At 40.5% G+C, this 13147-nt stretch overlaps 1 protein-coding gene across 11 annotated transcripts in view; it reads right to left on the bottom strand.

Annotated features, from left to right (window-relative positions):
* The window catches only part of RBMS1 (RNA binding motif single stranded interacting protein 1), a 220007-nt gene that overhangs the window by 46783 nt on the left and 160077 nt on the right, over nucleotides 1–13147 (bottom strand). For all 11 annotated transcript variants that reach the window (XM_079782923.1, XM_079782922.1, XM_079782927.1 and 8 more), the window contains exon 3: nucleotides 400–458. In XM_079782923.1, the coding sequence (XP_079639049.1) occupies nucleotides 400–458 (59 nt within the window). The remainder of the gene's footprint in view (nucleotides 1–399; nucleotides 459–13147) is intronic.

Below are 13147 nucleotides of genomic sequence, written 5' to 3'. Positions count from 1 at the left end.
AATTTGCACAATATGTAATCTTTTCAGTTCTTTAGTCCAGTCCAGTGGGCTTCAGTGAGCGGCTCTAATCTCCTCAGGCTCAGCAAAAGAAAGCTATTTTCTAACTCCACGCTCCTTTAAGAGCAGGGGCTAAATGCCAACCAGTATTTTGCAAGTTAACTCCACTGGCGTCAAATCTGGGATTCTGGCAAACTGCTAGCTGCTGCTGGGTTTCCAGCCAAAACTCGACCAGGGACAAACGTAAGCAATATGCTGACATTGTGCAAGACGGAAACTGGGTGACATGTAAGATTTGGTTTTTAATAAAATGGAGGTATTTCTGAAACCAAAGATCAGGTTTACAAATCCATCATTTTCCTAAAGCTACGGTTGAGCAAATCATCAGCCAAGGAAACACACCTTTGCATTTGTTCGTTGTCTTATCCAAAATTGCCTTCGTGGAAACTATTTTCCCATATCTAAAAGACAAAAAGGGGAGAAGAGGTTATAATCAAGGAACGCTTATTAAAGTCCAGAGAACACACATACTTTTTAAACATCTGCAAATTTTAAAGTACAAATAGTTCTTTACTAGGGGACAGGAAATGAGAATCCTAAACTCAAAACTGAAGTTAAAAAAGGGATCGGCTAGTCCTCCCATTGGAATATTTGGATTATAGTTTGATGTTTAGCTTTGAGGAGTGAGGTACTTACCTAACAATCCTGAGATTTTTAAAAAAAGTAGAATGTGAGCTCTATAAAAAATAATTTCTGTCCTGGCTAGGTGGCTCAGCTGGTTGGAGTGTCATCCCATACACCGAAAAGTTGTGGGTTTGATTCCTGGTCAGGGTACATACCCGGGTTGGAGGTTTAAGCTCCGGTCATGGTGCCAATAGGGAGCAACCAATCGATGTTTCTCTCGCATCACGTGGATGATTTTTATATTTTGTTAATCATCACCTGAGGATATTTTTTCCATTTAATTTTTAGAGAAAATGGAAGGGAGGTGGGAAGAGAGAGACACTCACATTGATGTGAGAGAGACACATCCATTGGTTGCCTCCCACCTGCACCCCAACTGGGGCCTGGGATTGAGCCTGCAACCCAGGTAGATGCCCTTGACCAGAAGCGAAACCAGGGCATTTCAATCTGCGGGCTGACATTCTAACTACTGAGCAAAACCGGCTAGGGCTCACATGGATGTTTTCTCTCTCTTTCTCCCCCCACCCCACCTTCTCTAAAATAAATAAAACAAATGAACAAACATACATACAAATTGTTCTAGTGACACTATGTCGGTGGTCAAACACAAAACCCAATGCAAGGCTACAGAATTATTAAAGGAAAATACTATGATCCACACAGCCTTTAAAACTGATCATGAGGGGGAAATGCCTGCACTGTACCCATTCCTTTCGGTTTTGCAAACAGCACTACACAGCTCTAGATCATCACAGAAAGGTACATTTGCATGTGTTTAACACATTTGATGAATTTAACACAGCTCTTTTTATACCTAAGATTTTGATAGCTATTCATAAATAGTTTATTCACACTTCTTTAACTCAGTAATAATAATATATCGCTAACGTGCATTGTATGTATGCAAGAAATGGACAATCAAGAATAGAAAACAATGGATGAGAAATTAAGCATTAATTGTATAAGGATTTTATGAGAATGTGTTCAACTTCCTAACTGTACAATGGAAGTTGGGGGAAAGAAGGACAAAATTCAGAACATTAAAATCTAGTCCACTGCTATTGAAAATGAAATGGCAGTATTGTTGAGATGTATGTACTAATTCCCCACCCTTTCACAGTGACCAGACCACAATGTAAAACATTGCTACCTAGGTTTGTCTTCTAGAAACTGAGAAAAGAAAGCTTTAAAAATAGTTCTTAAAAGTTATTGGGACTTCGGGTAACGTACATAATTTACTTCATGTATCTGAGACTCACTTCCTCATTTATACAGGGTAAATTCCAAAATTTTACTTCTCTTTATATATATATTTTAAGAGTTTCACATTTTCTCTAATATTGCTTTCTCATGATTGATTTTGAGGATTAAAAAGAGTCCTAAAAGTTTTAGAAAATAAAAAGTATCTGTGTAAAGCATTTTAAATCATTTTGAGTATTGTAGGTTTCTAGTTCATACACTGAAGAAGCTGAAATTCATTTATCTAGACAAAACAAGTGGCTTGAGCCACCTCTCTCCCTCAGTTAAATTTCACTCTGTGTAATCATGTAATCAAATGATTACTAAGTAGGCATGAAAGTAAAGGTAATTTAAGGTTCAAATGACAATTACATCCAAGGGGCATAATGCTGCACAAATACCTTTAATTCCCCATAGAGATTCTGAGTATTTATAGCAACCTTAACACAGGTCACTGAGCTTACAAAAAAATAATTTAAAAAATCTGCAAACCAGAAAAAAACACATGATTTAAAGACCACCTTTTAGCAATCATTTATCTCCCTAGGTTACTTACATGCTTAATATTTACCCAAACTCTGCCACTTGTACAAGTTTTAGCTAAAATGTTCTCAGATTGCGTCCCTGCCTTCTACCTTTCCAGAAGTAAGGAAGAACGTTGGTATAACTCCAATTTAGGATAAGGGGTTTGAGAATCACAGAGATTAAGAGGCTTTGCTTGGGGTTGCAGAGTTCATGGTCTTTTGTAAACCAAACAGAAAATAAAAAGAAATTTAGAGAAGGTCAGAGGCTGGCCTTCTCTCTCCTGGTTCTGCTCTCCCCACTAACGATGGAAAAGATGAAGACATGGAGAAAGGGAATGTGGGAAGCAGGAGAAGAGAAAGGACCCTTGGGAGCACTGATGCTCAATCCATGCCACTCCCTTCTGGTTTGGGTTCTCTGATCTCTTTGCTACATTTGACATTACTCTTCATTTCCACATCTAAGTGACCAGTACCTCTCTCTGCCTCTGCCCTCTCCTTGGACCTCACCCACCTCTGGGCCTTCTTTCAGTGGTTCTTGGTTCATTCAGCTTCCTCCTCTCCTTCCTTAACCAAATACTTTCATCACGTTTAGTATTCCAGTCCGCAGCCCTTCCCAATCCTAGGAAATTCATACAACTACAAGGTTGTAATGAACACATCTATGTGGAATATGTCCATTTTTCCTTACTAACCACCACCCCTCCTCCGATTTTTCTCAAATCCCATCAAAGTGTGTGCTCCCTTCAGCAGCACATATACTAAAACTGGAAGGATACAGGTAAGGTTAGCATGGCCCCTGCGCAAGGATGACAGGCAAATTCGTGAAGCGTTCCATATTTACAAAAAGAAAAAAGTCCCATCAAAGTTTCAGTTTTTGTCTCTTCCTCTTTTAACTTAAATATCTGAATACTTTATTAAGATAATTAAATATCCAGTTAAATATCACCTCGTGCCCACTGTTTTCTAAATCCCATCCCAAAGAACCCCAAACATCTTTTCTTATCTCCCCCTTTTTTTCATTTGATGGCGAGACATCATCTACTCAGACATTCCTGAATCCAGGCAGTCAACAACCCTTCTGGGTTTTGTCTCCGACATATGCCTAATATTAGCTCCTTCCCTTCACTGAGCCTAGATCTCTGCAAGGAGCACAAGCTAGTTTTCCTCGCCCCCAGCCTCTAGTCCTTCCAACCCTGTCTGCTGCATTCATTTACCTTACACATGTCCCTCATCCCACCCATGCTTAAATTTGAAGAACCAGTTCAAACACTGTCTTTCTATGAAACCATCCCGTATCTCCTCAACCACTTAGTTGGCCATTTTATAGGAAAACCAGAAAGAGGATTATATTTACTCAGTTCCAAGTTGTAGGCACAGTGTAATTATGATCTTACTTAATGAAGTTCACAGCAATCTTATGAGGTAGTTTCTGTTACTCCTATTTTTGCAAACAGGAAAACAAATGCTCATAAATGTTTTGAATCTTGGATCTTGTCTATAGCCACAAAACTAAAAAATGAATCGTGTTTAAGTTCTCACTGTAACTTATCAATAAAGTAATTTTGAGAAACAACGTTTTCTTTATACACACAGAGTATGAAAGGAGAGGAACAAAATGGAAGATTTCTTCCATTGCAGTATTGGAATAGATTTTTTCCCCAAGTTGTTTTTGTTTTAAACACGAGAAATAGACATGTAGTAGATGGTTGAAAGATGGATAAGTGTGTGTGTGTGTGTGTGTGTGTGTGTGTGTGTGTGTAGAGCATAGAAATTCAGAAATGTATCAGTTTTACTTTCTACTGTGGTTTTCATCACGATCTGTGGTTTAAGACTGAAAGACCATGACTACCCAGAAAGTCAGAAGACAGTTTTCACTCTGAGGAACTTTTGCATACTGGCCTCCCTGCAATCTGATGGATCAGGAGGATGCTTATCTGCAGTTACCAAGGGGTGTGCAGGGGTTCCCTCTCCTAAAAATCTCTTGCTTTTTTGGGGGGCCATCCACTCAGTTATACCACTCACAGCACAACAGGTTCTCCTTAAAATACCTGGAAGACTTAAAACTTTCCATCACTCAGACTCTGACTCAGTGGGAGATGCTGTCACCAGGCTATGGGGACAGAACAAGCAGTTCTGATGATATGAGAAAGGAGCTAGAATACAGAGAAGAACTGTCTATCAAATGGCACCTCAAGGAACGGAGAAGAGGTGGCAGGGTTCAGAGAGGCCACCGTTTCCCCCTACCAATTTTAGTGCAGTAAGACTTAATACGGTGGGACAAGGGATGGGGAGGGGAGGAGAACATGACAGATGGCTAGCAGTTAGTCTAATTCTACTGCTGATCATCATAGCCTGTAAGAGTAGCCGATACCTGGATAAAAACTCATAAAGCAACCGGATTTTCACACCCCCACCCCTCACTCCCGTTCCTCTTTTCAGCTTAATTTGTAAAAAAAAACAAAAACAAACAAGCAAAAGACATTAGGTAACGGGGACATACAATGTATTTGGAGAAACAGGCCTTTTGCTGTAAGAATTCACACTCTCAGAACACCAAGGAGATGTGTACCCAAGAAAGCAAGCTGTAGAATTTTATGGGGAAAATGTGAATATAAAGATTCTTTGGGCTTTATCCAGCTTCAAAGTAACAAGGCTCAGACCACAGCCCTGACTACCTGAATATACTACTATTCTTTGCTAAGAGTAGATAATCCACTCCAGAGAAAGCTCTGACAGTAAAAGGATAAAGAGTAACTAAGAGAATACTACAATAATTAGAATTTCAAAGGGAGAGGATAACAAGTAAAAACTCACATTTAAACCTACTGGCCCAAGTAAAGTTGGCTGATAAAACCTTTTGCTATGAATCTACCAAAATTTCTTTTGTTTGCACCAGAACTTAAGTCATCCTCCCCCTACCATTTCCATTTATAGCTCTTCTTTCATCTGCTATAATATAAAATCTAAGTATATTTTAGTTTGCATTTAGTAAATAAAGCTTAATTTTCTCTGCTACCCCATCATTTAGTTCCTCCTAAATTCTACCTTCTTGTTAATGTACTTTAATTACAAAAGAAATGCATACTTATTGTAATTAGAAGACACAGAAAAGTAGGTTGAAACATTAAAATCACTTGACGTCCTGGATATGAATATTTAAACATATTGATGCAAATCGTTATAGATTTTGTCCAATGTGATCACACATGTGTGTGCACTGGCATGCGTACACATACACACATTCATTCCTCTACCAGGGAACTTGCAGCTTTTGAACATTCCCAGTTACAAGCCAAGGCTCTTCAGAGTGGTGTCTACTCCACCTACCGCCGACAGATGGCGATAATGGTTGATAAGTTATTTTAATATTGGTCATTCCAGTGGTAAATTCATTTAAGGCACCATGGACTCAGCTGCAGTATTTGTTAGTTTTAGAATATTGTAGGAACATTATTAAACCTGAAAAAGCCTAAGTGTGTAGGAAACAACAGTAAGAAGTAGATACTTATAATGTAAAACAAAAAAAAAGATTTTAAGACTGAAAGAGGGTAGGATACTGCTCATGGTTTTGTTTGTTTTAATAGCTGAACTGTCTCTGAAGGACACAGAGGAACTCACGCATCCTGTGAGAGATGCTGTGCCCGTTAAAATGACAACACAAGAAAGAGAGATGGGGGAGAAAAACACACACACAAAACTTCTGAGCGTGTGGTTCTCAGATGAGCATCAACACTGGAAAGCCATGCATGATCTAGTGAGTTAATTCAGGGGAATAGTAAGAGCAACAGCTTACATTTATACAGCTTTTATTTGATGCCAAGCACTGTTCTAAGCGACTTAGGTCCTCTATTTAAAGCTTCACAACAGTCCTTGGAGTAGGTACAGTATGACTCCTACTATGTAGATGTGAAACTGAGTGAATATGGACCTACTAAAGCAGCAAAGATGGGAGGTAGGAAGTCCACTTTGGCCAAAATGTTGACTGACATCTGTAGAAACTTTGGTCACCAAACACAGATCGGTCCAAAGATTCAAAGTAATTCCCATCTTGAATCTGCACAGCTCCAAACCAGTGAAGGGATGAGGGCAGACTCAAGCTGCTACAGTCTCCCAGACAGATGGTGATAATTCAGAAAGGAGTCACCTGACTTTCTGGGTAGACAACTATTCTATTTGGAATAGGAAACCCACCAACAGAACATATAAACATTATCAGGGAGGCGGCAGCACAAATGCCTTTAAAGCTTAAAAGGAGTAACTCATGTATCTATTTGGTAGGAATGGATTTGGGGACTCAAAGCCAAAACTCTTCTTGTAATTTTAGACTTGTTGGGGGAAAAGAAAAAAAAAACAACAACACATATACATATACACTCACACAAAAATGATACTGTCTATGTAACTTTCTAACTTGCTTTCTCTGCTGCTTTATTTTTTAAATGCCTCCCAGGAAAAGGGGATCTCCTAAAATTTGCCTTAGCTCTTCTAAGAGTGGTTGAATTGGGGAAGGAAAGAAAGTATAAATTATGTATATTTATTTTGCTGATAGAAATAAAAATAATGAAAAAGTAGAAAAGTCATTTATCCTTGTATTCTGAAACCTCACTACCTTGAGTAATTCTGCTGGATACATTTACTTTAATTAGAATAGGAAGTGGAAAGCATTTGAAGATAAGATACAAGACATGTAAATTTTAAAATTAGGCAATCAATACCAAAAAGATTTTCTAAAGCTTTATCTTTTTGAGCCTGGAGATTTTCAATGTTTCTAGAAGACTAAGTATTAAATATATTCCACTTTTCATTCCAGTAGTTTTGGCTTAACTCTCCCATTTGATAACTGCCCATCCCACTTGTGTTGAATAGCTGGGTGTGTCTGTGAATCAGTGATTCCTGGTCCCTGGGATGGAATAGGAAGTGACATCTTCTGCAGCTGGAACTGGAGCCAGGATTTGAAGGAGGAAAATGCCTGGCAGGAAAAGCTGCCACAGCCCTAAAAGTCAAAACCAAACCTGGCGCTGAAGGTCAAAGAAACACAGGAAACACAAGTATAGTCAAGAAAGAGATCAGACCAAGAAATCAACCCACACATATTTATAGCACATTTCCAGTATGCCCTTCACCATACAGGACAATCTTTGGGAGAATGTAAGGCATTTTTAATATTAAAAAATAACTAAGAATATTGTGATCTTGTATGGTGAATGCCAAAGAAAGGGGGCAGAAACATAGGATAAAGGTCAAGTTTAGCAAGAAAGACTTTGGGGAAAGCAGAAATTCAGGTGAGCTATGGAGGACAATACTACTAGTAAACAGAAGAATCCAGTGCCACCTGTGTGTGGGAGGCAGTGCAAGCTGAGATTGAAAAGGCCCTTAGAGGACTTGGGCTCCAAGAAAAGGAGTCAGGGAACGGAATGTGTCAGAGGTTTTGCAACTGCAGAATGATATGACGAAAGCAAGATTTTAGTAAGATTAATGAAAATCTTATGGCTAGAATTAGCAGAGAGAGATGTCACATTTTATGTTATTGTTATTTCTTTGATCTCTGACTCAAGCAATGACACTCAAGTTTAAGAAATTAAAATGAAGAAGAGCTAGAAGACGAATGGAAAAATTCTAAGGACAGAAAAAGTTTTTTTAAGACACAGGGCTTCTTTAAAGTAGCCATAATAAGGGCATAACTTGACTTCTGAGAAAAACCACCCATGGTATCTGCGCCATGAAAAGCCGGTGGCTTGTCTCTGTGAATGTAGAGAAGATGGAGAACAAGTACTACCACCACGGTTCACTTTTCTGAGATGCCCTGGAAAGGACAGTGAGTTTCAGCCGCAATCACAGACCTAGAGCTTGCAGGGGAGAGATGACGTAGCAGAAGCTCGGCCCATCGTCAAGTAGTTTAACCCCCCATTAGACTGGTGGCCCTACAGCAGGTGAGCTGATGAAGAATAGATTACAGAAGCTTTGGGACAAAATAGCCTGTTTTTCTAGAGAAAATATATATGTCCACATATCTGATTTTTCAAAACATTAAAATTTTAAGATAAACACAACCTTTCAGAACACAAAAAAAAATTGGTAGTTTGCACCCAGTTTTTGGGATTAATAACCTCTTCTGACTAAATTTAGAAGCCATTCCTGCCAATCTGCCTTCTCGACATTTCTGGGTGGCACAGCTAATCCATTATAAATGCTACACAAAACTAACAATTGATGCTGTTGATTGCATATATGCCTTGAACTGAATAATTCATATGGACTGTACATGAAAACTGCCCCATTAAAATGGCTAAGATGCGTTTTTGTCATATTATATGAAAACCATATACCTCCCTTCTAAATAAAAAGCACCCTGTAAAGCACTTGATTTATTACACAGATTTGCTATTATAGTTTAGTATCAGGTCTATTATGGTCTGCAATCAAAGTAAAGTAGCTTCACACTATTTTATGGTCTTTTAAGAGCACCTTGCACAAAGGGTCATTTACATCATCTTATGACACTATTTTTGCTACAAGCCACTGTACGGCAGCACTTACAGATGCAGCCAGAGGGCCAGACCCAGATTAGGGCTCCTAAGTACTCATATGCCATAGGAAAATGACACACACTGAAAACGGAACCCAGAAGTTTCCAAGTAAAATGTAGATTACCTATCACGGAAATGAATCCCTAAAAGTCTCAAACACTGGCTAATGTCTAACTTTTATAATGAAGGCCATTTGATGATAGAAAGTGGTCTTTTATTTCTAAATTGAATTTATGAACTGACAATGATTGAACATTTCTTAAGTTCTCTTCCTCTCCCAACAAAAACCTGCAATATATTTTCTTTGCTTTGATAACCTCACCTTCATGTTTATATAGCACTTCACTTTATTGCTCATAAGGGAGACAATGTTATATTGGAAAGAAGATAGACTTGCAACCTAAGACCTATCCTCAAGTGCTCATCTGGCCAATGACCAGCTCTGTGATGCTGGCATCGTTGTCTGGCCTCGGTAACCCTCTCTGTAAAGTGGCATAATAACATCTACCTCACAAGATTATTGTCAAGCGGCTGGCAGAGTGCTGGACACATTATAGATATTCAATAACTAATAAATGTTATCCTTTCTGCCATGCCCCTCCATGTAATGGTCCTTCTGATTCTAACCACTTGAGAGCACTAAACTAAGCTACCTCTTTACCTTAATATGGATGTGGTCCTATTACAAAATGTTAAGAAAAGGTAGGCCTACCTTTTTTTTTCTTTTGTTAATCCTCACCCGAGAATATGTTCCTCCACTGATTTTCAAAGAGCGTGGAGGGGTGGGAGAGGGGAGAGAGAGAAACACATCAATCGGATGCCTCCCACACAAGCCCTGACCAGACTGGGATGGAACCTGCAACCCAGGTACGCCCTTGACCAGGAGTTGAACCCTCAGTGTGCAGGCCGACACTCTAACCATTGAGCAATGCCAGCCAGGGCTAGACCTATTATTTTATGTTACTTGTCAGCACATTTTTTATAGTTTCCCCCCTGAAAATGCTTGGTGTGGAGAATTAAGAGAGGTTGGCTATGATGGGGAGAAGGGAAATATTACATTTTGCCTTGGAAAACTGACATAGCCTTGTACTTTATACCAATTTAGTTATAAAAACACACAAGGGAACCAAGGTCATTTAGGAGTTTAACATGGGATTAAAAATTAGCACCAATAAGAAAACTATAAAAGGTTGGGGGGGGGGCGGTAGACACAAAAGACTTAGAAGTGTTTTTTTGTTCCTAGATTGTTTTTTAAGTATCTCTACATTTGTTGTTTCTTTTAAAAGAAATCAAAACTGGAAATCTTTTACACACACACACGACTGTTAGAGTTGGTAGAACCGGAATGCATTAAACTCCCACACTGAAAACCATAAATGACGGCTTCATTCAAAACAAGAACAGCGTGACAGAGGGTAAGAGTAAACATGCTCTCTGAAGCAAAACAGAGTTATCTGAAACTATTAAACAAGAGTGCGCAAATTACCAAGAAAGGTCTCTTGATTCTAACACAAGCTACAGAAGGCAGGAGTCAAATTGGACATTTCCTAGACTGAACACTCACTTGGCTTTGATCCAAAGCACAGCACCAGGGTATTGATTTCCAAATGTAGTCAGTCCATCCCTTTCTAAAGTAATAAATCCTGACTGCCCGCGACCTTGAAAAGCCAGTCTGAAGCACAGACTGGAAACGAAAATATCTATTTTAGTCACTTCGGCTCTAAGAATTCTGGGGATATACTATTAATGCATCACTAGTTAAAAAACACACTTGGATGATATAAGCAAGGGAACGCTACGGTAGCCTGCCAGCACAGTTGATGTTTCTAAACTTAGATTATTTTGTGCAAGGGTCACTCGTGACAATGGTCACGGCTCTTGGAATGGATCTGATGGAAATGGGTAAATAGGACTCCCACATTGGTTTCCTACTGGTTTCCCTCCAAATAAGACTGTCCTTAGACACTGTAGATAAAGATAAGCAACCCCTCCAAAGAGAGAGTAGTGCAGCTCTAAAAATTTATAATCTTTACACTTAAGAAAATCAGAAGGGAATTATCTTTATACTAGAGGCCCAGTGCATAAATTCATGCACCGGTGGGGTCCCGCCGGCCCACCCCATGTGAGCCGTAAGGGGGCTGGGCCAGAGGGGGGAGGGGCCATTGGCAGTTGCGGGGGCGCCATTGGGGCTGGATTGGGCTGGTTGGCCGCAGTGGGCACCATAGCGGCCGGTTGTTCCACAGTTTGGTTGCTGGGCTTTTATATATATATATATAGATGTAAGAACGGAATGAAAGAGAACCAAATGCTGGAAGTTACTTCAGTATCAGTTTTGCAAAATTACCATATCCAAAATGGAGGTAATATGCCTCACTCTCAAGCTAGCTAGAATTCACTGCATTTTCCAGATGTTCTGATTCTCCCATGCAAATGAAGGGACTGTGAAGGGAGGTCAGGGCTAAAAGGACTTCTTATTGACATGACCTCATCAGGTGGGAAGACAGGGCCGCTTGGGAATGCTGCATGACAGATTTTGATCTGAGTTAAGTACAAACCACCACTTGCTCCTGGAGGCCGTCTGGGAAGAAGACATTTGGTTTGGATGTGGGGGCAACTGGTAAACAAGTGACTGAGCTGAAGCCTGCTGGTCAGAATGGTCACAGTCAGCACGGAAAAAAGCCTCGAGTGACGCGCCACAAGGCTCTGCTTTTGGCCAGCACTTTCAACATTTAAACAAGGACATAAATCTGGTCATTGATAGCACACTTATTCAATATATACATGTCCCAAAGCTAGGGGGGATGGTGAATGTAAGACGTCAAAATTAATACTTTTCAATTATTTCAATAGGCTAGAATGAGTACTTGGCCACAGCCAACACTATAATATTTAATAGGAAAAACGGTAAGTCTTCCATATGTGTTTCAAGAGGGGAAAAATCAACTGTAAAATTTTAGAGAAAGCCTTGGCTTATTCACATGAAAATATCTGAGTGTTCTGATTAGGAACAAGTTCAAGTTCCCTGAAGGAAAAAAACAACAACCCCAAACCAAAACCAAAACCAAACAAACAAAACACCAGACTTAGATTACACTGAGGAAAATACATGATCTCCATCATTGAAATAACTTATGCTCTTGGGCCTTCATTCCCAACATCCACCATTATGGGATCATGTCCCCCAAAAGCCCCAGTCCTGTGAACGTGATCTTATAAAACAGGGTCTTTGCAGACATAATCAAGTTAAGATGCGGTCATTTGAGTAGACCCTGATACAAGGTAGACAGGTGTCCTTACAGGAGAGATATATGGACGCAGACAGAGACGTGACATGTGATGACTGAGGTAGAGGGTCACAGCTGCAAGCCAGCACACTAAGGATTGCCGGCACATCACCAGAAGCCAGGAACAGGCAAGGAAGGAAGGACTCTCCCCTCTAAGTTTCGGAGCGGGCATGGCTCTGCTGATACCTTAGTTTTGGACTTCTAGCCCCCAGAACTGAGACGGTCCATTTCTGCTGTTTGAGGTCCCCCCCTCTCCCCTCCCCCCGCCTCCCCATGTTACTGCCACAGCAAACTCACAGAGCTCCAGCTTGCCGGGACGTCCTTATCCAAGTCCCTGCGTCTGCCCTGTTCCACCTTAACTTCCTGACCTTTAAGCTGTTACATCACCTGGGAAATTCAGTGTCATTCTGCAAGCCTCGGTTTAACGAGCTCTCCAGCAGCACCCTTTCCTGACCTTCCCTGGCAGAGCCCTGCCTCTGCACTGTGCCCATGGCAGCGTGTCCCCACTGAACCAGGTGCGACACCCAGCAACCGCCGCACTACCTGCATGTCTGCGTCCCTGTACCGCAAAAAGTCCTTGGACTGCTTTCCTCTTTGCACCTCAGGCCGCAGCACAGTGCCTGACAAATAGTAAATTGTCAAAATTCAGAAGAAAGGAGTAGAGGAATAAATACATGAATGATGATGGCCTGCTTTTCATTGAGTGCTTCCTACATGGAACACCTCTGTCCTGGACACCTCTCTTTACCTAGTCTGAGCTCTCTCAGAAGAGAGTGAGCACCACTGACAAAAATCTAGAAATCACATCCTCTGAGGAAGGATGCGGCGTTTGCTGCCCCTGGTAGTGTCCAAGCGGAGCCAGGTGACCATCTGGGGTGGGGCCATTCATGCT

Source organism: Cnephaeus nilssonii, assembly GCF_951640355.1.
Source record: "Cnephaeus nilssonii genome assembly, chromosome: 10".
In the NCBI taxonomy this organism is placed as follows: domain Eukaryota; kingdom Metazoa; phylum Chordata; class Mammalia; order Chiroptera; family Vespertilionidae; genus Cnephaeus; species Cnephaeus nilssonii.
Note: the sequence above shows the minus strand (reverse complement) of the source record. Positions and strands in the feature narration are given on the sequence as shown.